This window comes from Gadus chalcogrammus, chromosome 4 (assembly GCF_026213295.1).
Source record: "Gadus chalcogrammus isolate NIFS_2021 chromosome 4, NIFS_Gcha_1.0, whole genome shotgun sequence".
NCBI lineage: Eukaryota > Metazoa > Chordata > Actinopteri > Gadiformes > Gadidae > Gadus > Gadus chalcogrammus.
This window is the reverse complement of record NC_079415.1, coordinates 24,894,217-24,911,752: the sequence shown is the minus strand read 5'-3', so window position 1 is coordinate 24,911,752 and position 17,536 is coordinate 24,894,217. Positions and strand designations below refer to the sequence as shown.

The 17,536-nt window shown below is 42.4% G+C and overlaps 2 protein-coding genes and 1 non-coding gene across 4 annotated transcripts in view; 2 read left to right on the top strand and 1 right to left on the bottom strand.

The window, feature by feature from the left end:
* LOC130380365 (N-chimaerin-like) overlaps nt 1-6,000 on the bottom strand; it is an 81,043-nt gene extending 75,043 nt beyond the window's left edge. The window contains exons 1-4 of the mRNA XM_056587541.1: nt 5,862-6,000; nt 5,313-5,418; nt 4,544-4,582; nt 3,908-3,963 (exon numbers count right to left, since the gene is read on the bottom strand). Coding sequence (XP_056443516.1) covers nt 3,908-3,963; nt 4,544-4,582; nt 5,313-5,331 — 114 coding nt within the window. The 5' untranslated portion in view covers nt 5,332-5,418; nt 5,862-6,000. The remainder of the gene's footprint in view (nt 1-3,907; nt 3,964-4,543; nt 4,583-5,312; nt 5,419-5,861) is intronic.
* Nucleotides 6,001-6,472: 472 nt separating this feature from the next.
* trnai-aau (transfer RNA isoleucine (anticodon AAU)) lies at nt 6,473-6,546 on the top strand. Its single transcript has one exon. It is a non-coding gene; the product is annotated as a tRNA-Ile (tRNA).
* A 659-nt stretch (nt 6,547-7,205) lies between these two features.
* Nucleotides 7,206-17,536, top strand: part of LOC130380364 (FERM, ARHGEF and pleckstrin domain-containing protein 1-like) — a 127,548-nt gene continuing 117,217 nt past the window's right edge. For both annotated transcript variants that reach the window (XM_056587540.1, XM_056587539.1), the window contains exon 1: nt 7,206-7,471. The gene's annotated coding sequence lies outside the window, so the exon portion shown is untranslated. The remainder of the gene's footprint in view (nt 7,472-17,536) is intronic.

The window sequence follows — 17,536 nt, the reverse complement described above, 5'->3', positions numbered from 1 at the left end:
ATAATATTATATATGGGTATAATATTAAATCTAATATCACGGCCAAAAGCTATGTGCGCCTCGGATGATATTATATTATATTAAGCTTCGGCCGCAGTTCAGCTCCCGGAGTACACTGCCGGAGCTGCCGGACTGCCGCAGATGCTTTGGCGGCAGTCCGGCAGAGAAAGGGATTGTACTCCCGGAGCTTAGCTGCAGGGCTAGCGCCGAGTTCCCCCAGCCGGAGCTGCTCGTCCGCTGGTCCACAAAATCTTAGCTATGCTCTGATTGGAGGGGAGTGGGGAAGTGGGAGGTAATATTCAACTGTTCCCCTTTCCTACGTAGGAGGGGGCGCCGAAACTGACTCACTCGTTTGGTAGATGTAGGCGGGGTACTTTCAGAAATGCATATCTCACTCAAAAAAATCATGTACAGACTTTTTTCTAAATTTGCATGCGTGTGGGAGCACCAGAGACCCAAAACAACACCAATTCCCAGGAAAAGTGTAGTTTTCATAATATGTCCCCTTTAAGGCGAAAACTGAAATTTGATCAAAATTATTTTAAAGGCACAAACTCAATAGATTCAAGTAACTGAAGCAAAAGAGCAAACAGCTTGGATATCAACAGAACTCCACTTGCAGCGCATGGGCCTGCCTCGCATTACGCATGATGTGCATTGAACAGAACAAGCAACAAAAATATCTTATGTGTAAGACGGAAGTATGTCCAAAACATTTCCAGTTAACGTAACACATAAAGGCCTGATTCCACCGGACGCGTTACGGCAGCGTTACGGGTGCGTTACGGCTGCGGCACGTCTTGGCCGCGGTCACCGCAGCAGATAGGTTTCACTCTAATCAATGAGACCATTTCCACAGGGCGCGGCTGCGTAAGGTCTCAGCAGCGTCCCAGGAGCGGCTCGCCGTGCCGCAGCGCTATCATTCCGTAGCATTTCTATTTTTGCCGCAAACCGTTGCTGAACCGCGTCAATTTCAACAGAGCAGATCGAGCAGGGCAGGAAGTGAAAAAGTAAAAGCCATAGAGCATCCGGTCAATTTTCAAACTCAGTGGCCACGCTGTTGAACGCTGATTGGCTGTCATCACGCGAAATTTGCGTCAAAGTGCAAATATTTGAACTCGAGCGAATTTTTCACGCAACAAATTCTCGTGAACGCGCTCGCCTGTGCACGGCAAAAGTGTGGCGCGACAAATCAAAACTTGTCACCGGTTTTCTCTCGCCAAAAATTCGCCCGATACGCGTCTCTACGTTCACTTTGTATGGGATCTTGTCGCCCCGTCGCGTTTGGTGTGAACTAGTGGTGCAACGGTTCACGGGTTTCCCGTGATCCGTACGGATCAACCATCACGGTTCGGGACGCAAATGATCCGCGGATCAGCTGATAAAAAAAAAAAGTTGTGCGTTGACGTGATCAGCGCATGTTTAGAGGACAATTCCGGTATCAACAACATCATCAAGTATCGTAGCGAAATACAGTTTCTGTTGTGTTTTATTTGGCGTTCCGTAAATCCCATTGAAACGTAAACCGGAACCGGAACCGGACGTGTTTAGGTTTGGTTGTAGTCTTTTCGCTCGGTTCGCCGTATCAACAGTAGGGCTAGAACCGAGCGAAAAGACTACAACCAACCCCCCTTGCAATGAGCAATGAGTCTCCGAACCGAAATCAATGGATATACAAAATGCCAAATAAAACACCACAGAAACTGTATTTCGCTACCAAACTAAAAAAAAGAAGATAAGGATGTCTGCATTGCCTTGGGAGAGTGTAGACTCTAAACTCTCCCCAGGCAATGCAGACATCCTGAATTGTAAATCCAGGTTTAGGGATTATTTACTATCCTATCCATGTTAAAAAGAAGAAGGAATAATGCCTCAGATTGCACATTTTTTAAATATTGACCATGCTTAAAGGAAGCAGGATTATTACCTAAATTTTCACTTTATTTTGTTTTTACCCGGTTGAAGATTTTATATAAAGTCACATTTGTCTTGTTATCTTTATTGTTGTGGTTGATCCGAAAATGATCCGACCCGTGACTCAAAAACCGTGACCCGATCCGAACCGTGAGCTTTGTGATCCGTTGCACCCCTAGTGTGAACGCAACGTTAACGCGGCCGTAACGCGTACGGTGGAATCCCGGCGTAAGCCCACCTACTGCATCACTCATTCTTGTTCAAAGAAATTAGCATATCTACGTGCTCGGGGGATAAGCGGGTGCGGAGGAGATTTACAATCAAGCCCGCCGTGGAAAAGACTCTGGAACGGGAACGGAGGATGCCGGTAGAGGCAAGTACTCCAAGTACTAAATGGCATTAGTATACACGTTTAATGAAGAATATGTAATTAAGATAGCTAATGAATATATTGAATTAAAGGCATATTGTACGGGATCCAGTAATATGCACTTTTTAATATGTTGTTGAAATTGGTTTTTACATCCTGACAGCAATAAATAACTTATGGGCAATGAAAAAGAAGCGAAAAAAACCGAATTCTGTATCTGCTATAAACCTGTTAAAATGCTTACCAATCGGAGACACTGTGCCCGGATCTAAAGAACCAATCACAAGCCTGCGCGTTCTCTCCCCTCTGTGTACGAGCCTGAGCCGGCCTGAGCGCGTTCACGGAGGGCAAAGAAAGCGTTGTTGTCATAGTAGTTCATGACAGTGGACTAGACCTAGTGAGCCTACAACGTTTACACAATGGAAGAGAAACAACTGAAGTTACCGCTGCCACCGTTACTTGCCCCGGTTCATCCTTTTAAAAAGGCAAGAAAAAGAAAGACAGAAACTGAAAAGGCAGCAACAAAAAAGAAGTTGGAGACTGCTCGAGGAAAAACGAGAATAAATATTGGATTAGCTTTTCAGCGATTGGCGACAGCTGAGGGAGTTGAATGGCCTGAAAAGTGACGCAATGGTTGCCGTTGAAGTAAGCCGTAAGCAGCAGCAGCGCTCGTGCACGGCTCTGTGTCGAGGGGTGGGGGCAGGGAGTCCTGAAGGGTGGGGGAGGAGTTAAACGGAACACCGATGAGAAGCTAATTTCAAATCATGCTAGCTCTCTCACATCGTACAGTATAGCTTTAACTTTAGGCAAAAATAAATAAAAAATCTGCTACAGTTTAAGTCGAATACCCGCGTCATTTCGAATAATGGATTATCCGTGCCCATCCCTAGTTCCAGCGGCGGGCCGTGTATTTCACATCTAGGCCTTCACTGGTGTCCTACATGAATTAATCCACCTCTTAATGCCATCATTATGACTCCACGGCTATAGAAACCATCAATATTACACAGAAATGCAGTATAACAGGGCGTTGCATCACAGACAGGTATCTCATGTAGCAAGAAAGGATGCCATTACTAAAGCAAGAAACCCAATTAGCACCATTCAACAAATCTATTTTCACTGTAGCCACAGCTGCCATAAATACATCATCTCTTGCAGAAACATCAGTATTAACCTAATTAAATGACAAAAATATTAAAACGTTTAAATAAAATGCATTATTCACCAAAACTACTGATTATTTGTACGCAAAGCCCATCCTCCTTTCTTTCCACAAGAAGAGTTAGATTACTCTGTTGTACAGTTTATCTGTGCGTTTCAGTTCCAAACAATAAGTCCCTTTCTATCGCCAGGGAGGCTAATGCTGAAAGCCGAGTCTGTCCAGACTGGTTTCTGGAGTAAGTTTTAATTTGCTTCAGGGAATCGCTTTATTTATTTATTATTCGCTTTATTTTAGTTTGTGCCGGTAGCTATAGATGCTTTGATAGTGCTTAGGCCCGCAGAGAAGGCCTTGCTGGCCCTGACAGCCCACCACTGCCTTATTCATATGAATGTGTGTGCCTGTTCACATACACGTGTGTGCCTGTTCACATGCATGTTCGTGCTCACTGTGGATCTCACCTCACAGGTGCACGTGAGTCTTCGTGGGTGTGGCGCCTCCTGCTGGAGCTGGTACACTAAGACATGGAAATAATCCGATTTATTTTCAGCTAACTTTACTATATCATTTTTGTTTGGTGCAGTCAAAAGAAAATACACAAAATACAACTGTACAAGGGTATGAAATAGATGTTAAAGATTCTCAGCGAGCACATCATCGACAGGTGTCCCAATACGACTCACAATAATAAATTATTAATGAGCTTCAAAAATAGCAAGAGATAAACGGATACAGTGAAATGCATTATGGGAAGGGATTTTGTCTTCACCACGAATACTTCACAAGTTGCAATGATTGAAGCAGACAAATTGAATGTACTTATGGGCTCAAAATATCTATACTAATTATGTCGACTCATTCTCATTGAGAATCAGCCATTATCGTGCATGGAATTATATAGTTAGTAAGGGCCTAAATAGCCTTTTATATGGGAAGATATTCAGTTAGTATCTAGTTAACTTTTTGCTCTACTTGTATGCCCTGGTTCAGCCCTTTTGCAATGTCCTATATGAAAAGCAGTTAATAAATACGTTTAATTAATTGTTATTATTGATTAAAAAGAGAAGTAGTAAACGTATGCGGTCAACTGTACTCACAGTAGGACTTCCAGACGGGTGGTCTGTATTCATCATGATCTAAAAAAAACAGCAAGGCATTATTGTTTCCCCACAATGTGCGCCTGTCTTCACCCCCGTTCTGCCTTGTGGTCTGGGTAGGTTACAGGGTTTTATATTAGGTGGTGGAGGTTTGTTTTTTGTCTGTGTATATCAGAATCTATTTTGCTGTGGTAAAGGAAAGAATAAATCTGAAATCTGACACCCGTGGCCTTCGGGAGAAGAAAGGTAAATTGAGACATGCAATACATGGCTGAAACTTTGCCTGGAAATAGAAAACAATAATTGGGTCCTTCAAAAAACATATTACAGGAAATGCTGGCTTTGTTTACACAAGCCTAGAAACTATGAATGGGCTGCTTATTATCCTTGGCCTTGCAGCCCGTACCTCCTGAGTAAAGAGGGCTGGATGTACGGCACAGTTACACTAATACAGCACTTCCTGCCCAGACTGGCTTGTCTTCCAACTTCATTGTGTCTTCCGAATATCCAACCCTTCTGGGCAAAGGTTGAAACACACACACACACACACACACACACACACACACACACACACACACACACACACACACACACACACACACACACACACACACAGATTGTGTGACGTCTGTGTGTCACACACACACACACACATCCTACCTCAACCTAACTAGCACAGTATTGACTTTAATTTGCCAACATATCTAAACAAAAAGATAGTGGTCTGAAACAGTCGGACTCAGACCATCCACCCAAAAAACGCGCTTACCAAAGACATTCAGGGCCATCTTGATGCTGTGATACGATGACAGCGAAGAGTAGTTTAGAGACGCCAGTTCACCACAAAATACAGGGTTGATTATCGAGTCCAAAACCTAGGAACGACACAAGGTAAAGGGTTGATTATTGAGACCCAAACCTAGGAAAGACACAAGGTAAATGGTTGGTTATCGAGACCAAAATCTAAGAAAGACACAAGGTAAAGGGTTGGTTATCGGGTCCAGGACCTAGGAAAGACACAAGGTAAAGGGATGGTTATCGGGTCCAGAACCAAGGAAAGACACGAGGTTCAGGTACAGTCACCAACTACTCGCTGTGGCTGTAACGTGTTTGCAACGTGCTTATACACAGAATGAAACGCGAGAAATGACTTCAAGACCAAGTTTAACATCAGGAGACGTGATGGGAAAGGCGATAGCGGAATAGATTTTCAGAAACCAACTACTTTCGCTCATCACATCACGTCTTTGGTAAATAAAAAAACAGGCAACATCATCGTTACAAATGGTTCAAAAAAGGATTAAGCGATGAAACTCACTAGTTTGTCCCGGCATGTGAACAACGTATAGTGTATTATCCTAAAGTTTGAATGACCATTTGAGATGATGTTGTCCCTCAGTAATTAGCTAACGTTAGCTCATCTTGCTCATGCAGCAGTGTTGCCAGATTGGTCCAGATTTCCCGCTCAATCTGGCAACGCTGTCTGCAGCCAGAAATCTGGCAACACTGTCACACACTCCCATCCATTCCCATAGATATATATACTAACTAATATTATATATATATATATATATATATATATATATATATATATATATATATATATATATATATATATATATATATATATATATATATATATATATATACACACACTAATATATATATTAACTATTAATTAATATATATATCTATGTCCATTCCTACCGACGCCATCTTGATGCTTGGTCACGTGAACCGCGGCGGTCTCTTTCCCTGCTCACGCCCCACGGTGTTGGATGGCAACTATGGCAACCGGGGCTATTTGGATTCGGAGCGGGAAGTGATACTGGTTAATCAGGATTATTATTTTTTATTTTTTTTTAGGAGAATAATGAAATCGTGAATTAATTGATTTAAATACTTTATAAACCTAGTGTGAAAATCAGTGGCCGGTTAGCTCAGTTGGTTAGAGCGTCGTGCTAATAACGCGAAGGTCGCGGGTTCGATACCCGTACTGGCCATACTCTCTTATATTATTTGTTTCCATTTTTTTGTCAGTCGCTACAACAGCATAACAATATCGAAACCACATGTTTATGGTCGTGTGTGAAGGCTGGTCTGTATTGACTCTTGTGTCACAGTAAGTGTAACTTACCAGAGCGATTGCCACCACCACTAGCCAGTAGCCACCCCTTGTGCATTCAAATTATATACAAAAAACATATTTATTTTATGTAATTTGCTCAGCATTTTTGCAGAATCAACCGTGGCTGGTACTACAACTGGACAGGACACTACACCTACAACTTTACTACACCGCATTACTTATAATAAACGTATCACCAGTATTCGTTTCTCTTATTATAACTTACTTTATTGTTTTGTAATAATTTATTATTGTTATCTATGCTGCTACTTATTTTTTTACTTATTTTTATTTTTACTTATCTTTATTTACTTTGAATTGTAGTGTAGTTGCTGCTGTGTGGCTGTTGAGGAACCAAGCCTAATAATTTTACTCTTGTGTATTTGTACAATAAGATGTAATAAAAGTTGTGCATTGTGCATTCATATGATGTCATCTCACCCAGCTCACCCAAGGTGGCGCTCTTCACGTCTTTTCCCACCCGATCACCAGCCACTGTGCCCTACCTCCGGGATCCCTAGCGTTAAGGGAGCCGCATTGCTTTTTTTATTGTCTCAATCCCCGTACACACGGTTTTCCCTAAATTGGCTTCAGTGTAGATAAGAGGCGCGACCCACACACGCTGATCCTACTCGGCCATGGCTTCTTCCTTTTCCGTGCAGACGCCACGTCCTACCTGAGAAGAACACCCTAAGATCTGGCTTGGATTGTTACCGAATCAACTTGTAGGATTGTAAAGGGGAGAGAATTACAACACCGTACGTGTGGGACGATCTGCAGAGATCCGGACGGAGAGGGGGGTAAGGAAACCGAGCTATCCGGATTAGAGAGCGAGTCAATGGTGGTTGAATGATGCATGATTTTAATGGTTTAAAGTGCTGCTATCGTATTGCCCTACTGTTTTCCGACAGCCCTCTTTCTCCCATGGGACTGAGACGATTTCAAGGCACGTATGTGTGTGAGGTGAAACTGAAGCCTCACTGCAAAACCTTTTTTTAATCGCCTTTGTGCGTTGGTTTTTAGTTAGTTATGCACGACGTCAGCCCACACCGGTCAGATAGCCTGCTACATTCAAGAATGGGATTGATTTAGACACATATCTGTTTCACCACATGGTATGGAATATCTGATCTTGTTTTTACTTGGAAACACAACTTTTATATTGTGATACCCTGCTTACTGCCTTCCCCTACGCAGCCACCGGGTTTGTTCTGTGTGTGTGTCTTTAACCCACTGACATCCCTTCACTCCGACCCTAAGGATTAATCTAATGTTAACCTACATTCAGTCAGCTTGCTTTGAGCTACGCATTGTTTGGCAACGTATCCCTGCATTGGTTACTTATGTATGATATCCCCCTTGCTTGTAATTGATGTCTATGTGCGTATGTTTGCAGTCACTCAGGTTTAAAGTGACTTATTGTTGTCGATTCTGCAGTCAGATGGCCTAGGCCTATATCTCTAAACTTTCACTCTATCCAAGGTGTTGGGGTTGAGTGCATAGGAGTCCACTACAGGGGACAACAGCTGACAAACCAGTCTTTATTCATGGATTCCTTTTGTGTGGCTCTGTTATTGATCCTCAGTGAAGGGGAAATAGTCCCCCCTCCTCCACAGGTCAGAAGGAAGGGGTCACCCAGGGCCCCTCCACCCATTTACCAGATGGAGAAGGATTGTGTTTTGGTGCCTTGCCCAGGGACACTTAAACAGACCAGAACATGAGGGACAGTGGGTGGGCTGCCGCTGATTAGTTGCTGCCCGGTGTAATCCATTAATGTGTTGATACTAGGGCCCGACCAATATGTTTTTTTCAGGGCCGATACCGATACCGATATTTATGAAAATGGGAGGCCGATAATCGATATGTGCAACCGATAAATAGAAGAAAAAAATTCTCAAATAAATTAAAAATGGCACACACTGACTCGAACTTCCATTAAGTGTTTTTAATAGTAAACATTTTAAGTACAGGGAGCTGCCAGCAGCATTTGTAAAATAAAGCCGAACTTAACTTAGAATAACTTAACATAGAATAATAGCATAAGCAGTTGCAATCTAATACAGACATAGAGAATAAATATTTGATACAAACTAAATCTATTTTCAGACATTGTAAAAAAAAATAATAATAATAATTGTACATATAAATTGTAAATAATTTATAGTATGTCTATATAAAAGTAGTCAAAATCATCTAGATAAGCCTGTATATTTCTGTAAATATACGGCACTAGTTTACTTAAAGTAAAAAAAAAAAAAATGCAAACTACAGCACGTATAACCACCTCCTGATTCAAGAGTTTATTTTACGTCTAGTGGCTGCTGGCCTGCTTGTCTGCCTCTGGGTGGCGAGGTGAAACGAAAGCATTTAGGTATAATGTTTTCACGTCACAAATAAAGGCGAATTACAAATAAGTATTTGGATCATTGTACCTAGCGCACATCAAATGCCAGCACTTTGAGATCAAACCAGGCGTGATTAAATGGTCAAAGGGCCTGGGAACGCACAATAAAGAAACTAATAGACTGAACGTACAATGTGCCTTTAGGGCCTGAGTCGCGTCGCGTAGCGTAGCGTTCATGAAGTTGTTTACCTTACACCAAGTTAGTTAGCGCAAGCCAAAATTAGCCACCAGAGATGCTGTCGTATCCATGTAGCTACTTGCTGCTAGCTACTGCTAGCCTGTCTGTCTACCCGTAACAAGATGTTACACCAGTTTGAAACGCAGCGACTGGCCAAAACTTAATTCTATTTAACTTAATTTGAGGGACATTGCGACCAATCACCGTTGGTTCTACCATGCTGGGTAACTTGTTAGGGAACAAGGCTCTCACCAGAGCCGTAGATGGGAATGTATATAAGGCTCTGGCTGCAGATACTCGACCCTCTATGCTGGCTCTTACTCAGGCAGGCTATAAAGTAGCTAACAGGCTATCAAGTAGCTAGCCGGCTCTAAATGGTTCGTCTCGGGAACAAACACAAACACGTTTTATTTGGTCTTCATTGACCATGGCTTTCAGTCCACCTTTCGTGTAGAACTACAGACACGTTCACGTTTCCATGTGGGGTTTTAACAATAACTGTAGTAGGAATATACACCATGTTGAGACTGCTCTATTGACAACCTTTTCAGTGAGGAGTATTCGCTGTCATTCTGGTTGTCCTTGCGTGAGCTAAGGTTTGTGTCGTTATTACACAGATCAAATGGATCGGTTTCACAAATTAATAAACACCTTGTGGTACCGTGCTTCTGCAACGTTGGTGTGTTTGTGACACATTGCAGGGGATATTGCTTCGTATATGCTTACCTCGAAGGAAATGTGTTTTCTCTGCTTTAAGTTGTATTCGCCAGCACCGTCCTTAGCCCCACTTGGCCGTCTAGAAACCGCTCACGAGTCACAGGGAGCGTGAAGAAACCCCGCCCCGCTTGCAGCCTTGCGTGTTGATTGGTTGTATTCCGTGTGCCAAACAAATCAGATGCTGTGACGGGCGGGGCAACTTGGCAAGGCTCATGAATTCCAAGTGGCAAGAGCGGAAGGAGCGTTCAGAACGAAACGGCTGCAAAATTGGTTGTGAAAATTATATGAACTTATCGGTGGGAATTTATGGAAAGTATGGCCGATACCGATATCCCCAAAACGTTAAATATCGGCCCGATATATCGGTGCGGCCGATAATCGGTCGGGCCCTAGTTGATACATTAAATGCATGTAGCTGTTGTCATCAATAGGATGGCCCTTAACAGGCCTCGTCCTCAGTCTGCCTCTTCTTCAAGGACCCACACAAGCGCGCGCACACACAAGCACGTACGCACACAAACCCAGGCGTTCCCTTGACACAGTGTATTAATACAAATGTTTTTTGAGCCGAGTGTGTTACCTTGATAAAAATAGTAGTAAGCATATCTTTTGCTGATTATGTCATGGCCTCTTGCTTTTGCTGTTTCAGTTACATGCCCTCTTTCTGTTCAATGTAGATGGACAAAATTTGGAAATATTTCGACATGGTAAAAGAAAATTATCCAATGCTATGTGTTGTGCCTTCTTGATTCTCCAGACATAATGACTGAAAACACATCTCATGCATAAGCTGTGTGTACAAAAAACATATATTCATGCCCACGGTTCTCTCAGCTATCTGTGCGCCACACACACACGCACGTGCATCCGCTTCTCATGCACTGAACCCCCCTCCCCCCGCCTCTCCATTGCTAAAAATCTTGGGAAACATTCAGGCAAACAGGCACTTCAAAGCCCTATTGAGAACCCTCTGTCCCCCAGAATTAGAAGTACACTCCCACAGTAGCTTCCTTTGTGCCTCTGTGACCGCCTTGCTCCCTGGTCCTCTAGGTCTCTATCTCTCTCTGTCTCTGTGTTTCTCGCCCTCTCGATCCCCCGGCCCCTACAGAAGAGGAGGCCATGGAAGTTTGGCTCTCTACTTCTCGTTGGGAGAAGAAAAGCCTGGCGTTCATGTGGGTCTGGACTCTGTTTATAGTTGCCAAAACCACTGATAGAAAAGAGAGGAGAGGAGGACGGGAGGGTTTGGACCCTCCATTCAAACAGCGTGTGTGTGCGTGTGCGTGTGTGTGAGCACAGACAGCCCAATCAATATTTGACTACAAAAGCTCCTTTTCCTCCTTGCTGGATTCATTTAATAATGGAAGAAATGGCTGCATTGTCAGATCTTTGATTTTTTTAGACGACGCACTTGAAATATTAAGATTATTTCCGTGTCAGTACACGACGGGAGAACACCTTGATATTATACATTTGACCTCATGCTCCCAGCAGCACTCTGGAGATCTGTAGACAGAGGGCGCTTTCAGGCTCCAGGAATCCACACGTCTGGTGTGAATTTGTGTTGTTCTGGGGGTTAATGGAACATCTTGGTTGATCTGTCCTCCTCCCTGTTTAGGCATCACACCAAGCAGTTCCTGCTTTTGAACGCTTGTTGGGATCGAGTAATAAGCATGCTATCGATGCATTGTAATGTAAACTATGTTCTGGGAACACAATTTCAAGCACCGAAAAATAACATTAATTAATTTAAGATTGATTAGTTTGCGACTGATGCAGAGGATGCTAATCTCCGGCCCCTGGCCCTAGGGGGGGCCCATCACATGGATCACCACGACAGATATGATAAAAATCATATAGAAGAAAAAGTAGCTGAGGAGGTAGAGTGGGTTTGACTTGTAACCGCTAGGTTGCTAGTTTGATCCCTGGCTCCTCCTATCTGAGTGTCGAGGTGTCCCTGAGCAAGACACCTCACCCTAACTGCCCCCGATGAGCTGGCTGTATACGCCTCGTGCCCACTGCATCCGTCCATTGACTGATCCTGATCCCCATTGAGTTTAAATGGGGACGGACGCGCAATGCATTGTGGATCCGTGCGCTCCGTTGGAGCCTTCGGCTCCATCAAAAAGTTGAAAAATGAACCTTTTCGGCAGCGACGGGTCCGTCATCCAATCAGATCGCGTATGCAAATTTAAGCACTGAGACACTACTCGGGCTCTGATGGTGCGTTTCGACCCTGGAAAGCTCCCCCATCCGTCAGCCACGCCTTCCGACGTCAATTGACTGACGGTGCAGTGGGCACGAGGCGTCGCTTTAGATAAAATTGGCTGCTGAATGTAAATGTAACGCCTCATGCCCACTGCACCATCAGTCAAAGGACTCAGAAGGCGTCGCCTTCTGAGTCAGTGTAGCCGCCTAGGGCTACACTTTTCGCACATTTTTTGCAGATTACGGATGACACAAAGCAAAATCATCTCTACTGATGTCATGTTTGCGATTGTCGATGGATTGATCTCCGACTGATCCCCATTGATCTCCGGATCCGGACGAAATTCGTCCGTCGTTGTTATGGATGTTACGCAATAAATCCTCTAGAGGGCACTGACTGTCGTTTCACAAATTAACGACCCATTGAAGGACGAAACACCTCCGGGACCGGACGAAATGGTCCGTATCCGTATTTACCGTAGAGTGTGAATGGGCCTTTACAAGTTGCTGGTGTTCCCCGTCGGATGAAGGACCTGCTGGAAAATCTCCCGTTTTCAGGGGTTGACGCTAACGGTTGCCCGCTTGCCCGCTTGCCCGGGGCAACTAAAAATAATACTTTGGCTGAGATGATTTCTGGTTTTGTGCATTTTTTTTTTGGAGTTTGTTCATATAAAATATATTTAAGAGTTACTAAAAACTGTAGAACAACCATTTTCTTCCGCAAAATCACACAAAATGGATATATTTGCAATTGATCAGCGCGCTGTGTTCTCTTCTCTCGGAGAGCAAGTTAAAGGTTGGGTATGGAATTCTCTTTTTTGGCCATTTTTGCAAAATTACTTGAAATCCTTATTATAACCCACTTACAGCCACTGAGTTAGAAGTACTGACATAAAAATTAAACAAGTCAATCATCTGTGGATCGAAAAGCTCTAGCCAAGGATTTCCAGAACCACCGAGTGGCATTGGACACAGTAAGTACGTCAATCAAACGGTCATACTGCACTCCCCCTCGCGTGACCCCTTCGTGCACGTACTCAAAGCTCGTGACCCAGAGCAAGCTTCTGTTTGTTGTTATCCTGCGGTAGCTACTGGAGCTAGCTAACTAGCTAATGGCTCGCTCTCGCGCTTCTGTGTTCGCGCGCGTCCAGGACTTGGAATGGGTGGAGTCAGGGTTGAAGGAGATGGGGTAGGACCATTTGAGTTGTGTGTTTTCAAAATATGCTGGTGTTTCGCAAATCCCATACCCAACCTTTAACAGACAGCGCGAACATAGCCCCGCCTCCTGTCACTCACTCGCAGTGTGGTCTCTGGCTGTGATTCGGCGGTGCACTAGGCCTAAAAAAAAATTGTATTTGGTTCCGGTTTCCGGCCGACCCTGTCAATTTATGTGCGACTGCGACCCAAATTATTTTATGAGCTATAAAAAAATGAGCGAATTTTCTAGTTTTTAAATGAAAACAACCTACCTATCATTCGCTGCCGCTGGAAAAAATAAAATCAAATAAATTCCCTAGGGCTGGGCGATATGGGCCAAAATGAATATCTCGATATTTTTTTACTATATCTCGATACAAGATATATATCTCGATATATTTTGAATCTCCTCTAGAGCACATCATAAATGCTCGATTCAACCATGTCTGGCGAATGTTACGTCAGTAATAATTCTAGTATTACTGAAACATAAGTCTGCATGTAGATTACATGAAACAACATATTGTTTAAACTCATTAGTGCTTTCTATTGGAACAATTAAGAACCTGCACATAAGAAAAGGAAAATCACAGCAAGTTAGATTTACCAACACAGCATTTATTCAAACCGTTAATTATTTATTAACAGTTTGAATAATAATTATTATATATACAATGCCAGACGAAGGATCCAGTGCTATTCTTTTTCGAAACCAAATCCTCCATTTCCATCCTTTTTTCTCTCTGGCTGTTCTCACTCACCGGTCGGAGGTACACACACCTACAGCAGCGCGCCTTCCAGACTACGTCACACACGCGCGTCCATGAGAATCTCGTGGACTCGCAATGGGCGGGGGGAGTGAGTGTGGAGAGCCACAGGAAAGAGCGAGAGAAGGGAACACTGTGTTAAACAAACCCCGAGAAGCCCAATCCCTATGACCTCCCCACGCTACGGCCATCCGGAGGCGCACAGAGCTTTTGGCCGTGATATTATATAAACAATTATATTATATTATATCTTATTATATATAGAGCTCCGGGAGTCGCAAACGGCAACAATCACTTTCTCCTCCATGCTGCAGTTCACCCCGGACTGCACTGCACCGAGTTTGACGGTTGAACGCTGGTTGGCTGTTATGTTACACTTGTCACTCAGTGGCCACGCTGTTGAACTCTGATTGGCTGTCATCACGCGAAATTCGCATCAAAGTTGAAATATTTCAACTCGAGCAAATTTGTCGCGCCACAAATCCTCGTGAACGCGCTCGCCTGTGCCCGGCGAAAGTGTGGCGCGAATAAGAATTTCGCCCGATACGCGTCCCTACGTTCACTTTGTATGAGATCTTGTCGCCCCGTCGCGTGAAAGCACAACGAGTATGCCTGTGGCGGCAAAAAGAAACATTGCGTGCCAATTTGTATTCGATGTTCGCGACAGGGGCATTTTATACATCCCCTGGAGAACATCTCGCGATACATCGCATATATTCGATATATCGCCCAGCCCTATTCCCTACCTACCCATGACCTCCACTGACAACCAACAGGAACAAAACTTTTTTTTTTTTTAGGCCCTAGTCTCAATGCTCTGTGTGACGGTGTTGGCTAAAGGTTAGCCAACACAGCTAGCATCTCAAGTGCAGCGCCGCCGCAACCAGTTTAGGTAGAGAAGGTAGACGGAGTAGTGATGGAGGAGTGCGGTTTGGAAGTACTTTAGATTAAAGCAAATTACCAAGGAAAGTCAAAAGAACAAGGTTTTGGGTTTCATAACTGTGCACATGCACAGCAATAGCGATCTTTTTCACGAAATTGGACCTGCACAAACTATGAATGCTGTGCCTTCACTGATTCCGACAATCTAAACCATATCATTCTGGGACTAGAACTCGCAAATATCAACTTAAGAAGAAACTTCGCCTTTTCTTTTAACAACCAAAAATAAATTGTACCTTTGTGATTTTTGTCCACCAAGTTGAATCTGATCTCATTAAACCACCATAAACAGATTATCCAGCGGCCAAATTTTGCAACTAAATTTGGTGTTTACAATAAATTACTAAGAGAAGGTTTCTTAGGAAAAAGATAAATTGCCTTCAATCAGAACACATGTTCTTTAGCGCAATCTAGTGGCCATACGTGTATTTGCGAATGTTTGGCATTGTTTGTCATTCGATTATATTTGCCCTGAACTTTATATAGAGGTATCAAGTGACAAAATGGTAAGATATCTATCTAATTGGGTCTCATAGAACGACAGTGATACCAACTGATAATGACCACAACTGATAATTATTTCAGGTGGAACATCTTCCACATCTTCCACTTATGTCGTAAAGTAGTATCCACATTGATCCACACTTGCACAACATTCTTTCTATTGGCACCAAGATGTAACATTATAGCCCTAGCAGTTTTGAAGATGTACTCTATTTACTTTGGTTACGTTCTTTTTTGAAAAAAACTGTTTTCCCCTGGTATCGAAAATGGAATAGAATATCAATATTTTTCCAGGTATAGTATCGAAGTTAGAAAATCCAATTTCGTGACAAGACTACTGTAAACGCAATTGCGATTATTTAGTAAGACTTACAAGAAACGTGAAAGGTAAAAAAATACATATCTTTGCTACCTAGGACATTTAGTTATTTACATTTGCATGAAATCCAGATAGGGCTGGGTAAAAATATCGATTCATCAATGCACTGCAATTGATTTGTTCTCGACTCTATTTCGATTCAGAACTTATTTGAAATCGATTATTTCCATAAAAAAATAAAAGAAGCATATGTCAATGTCAATTTTATTTATATAGCGGTGCAGCTTAGCTGCACCAAAGTGCTTTTCCAGTATTGCAGGAAGGCACAAAAACAAACAACAAACAATAATAAATAAGAAGTGCAATAAAAGATAACATTTAAAAAATATATACATTTTATTTAAAAAATAGCCTACTCAGTCATTGTAATCTAGAAGCGAGTATGCCTAAATGTACATGCCCTTTTAAATTTGTCCATGTTATCAATGTACTTTTATGCTGCAAGTTCAGCTCAGGAACAATACTATACAATGGTGTATTCCCTTTTTGCTAGTTAAAGCACAATGAAATGGTTATTTCATTTTGAAATGGTTAATTCTAAATAATATTTAGATATTTTTGTCATCTGCACGTATTATTGAATCGATTTCGAAACAATTGGATCAATATCGAATCGATATCGAATGAAGACCTAAAGAATCGAATTTAATTGAATTGTGAGGTACCTGGCAATACCTAGCCCTAGAAAGCATGCAGGTCTACATATAACTGGGCGATAGCTTTTTTTTCTTTTTTTTTTCTCTATTTGGTAAATAAGTAAACGAAGAAGTTTGTTATTTTTTAAACATGTACATATCTGGAAGCTAACATTCAGCTTCAGTCTGAGCTAGAATGAGTTTTCTGATTTTCCCAAAATTAGGCCAGGTGCCTGGCAAAAAGAGGCCCGTTCACGATTCTGATTATTAATTGGGCAACAAGTTGAACATTACATTCGGGCAAGGCGAACATGACCTGTACTTTCCCGATGTGCAAGTGCTTTTGAAACCTTAGTGTCAACCCCTGCATGTACATGTTATTTTTTTAATGTATCTTCCCTTTCAGGAACCCTGCCCTTAATAAGCAGACCACAGACTCTCAGAAGCCCAAAACTAGCCCTATACACACTATTTGTCGGGAAAACACTGTAAACCAGACACACTATCTGCACTAGAGCTGTCCCAAACGATTATTTTTCAAACGATTAATCTAGCGAATATTTTTTCGATTAGTCGTCTAATCTAACGACTAATTTTACGATTAATCTAACGATTATTTTTTCAGTTACCGATTATTTCACATTACTTCATCAATGTGACTTTTCACACAATATGGATATCAAAACATTTGTTGTTAAAATATCAACATTTATTAAACATTTCTTTAACATGCCACTTTTTTGTGCAATAACATTGTGCAAACACGGCACTTAAATTGTGAAAATTGCAAAATAGTGCATTTTGATGCCATATGTAGTATCTAACAAAATAAGTCAATCAGGAGGAATATACCAAAAATAAAAATACTGTTCTACTCCTTCCTCCCTCTCTCATTGTGCAAACTGAAAAATAATGCACTGCCACCTCAGAGACCCAA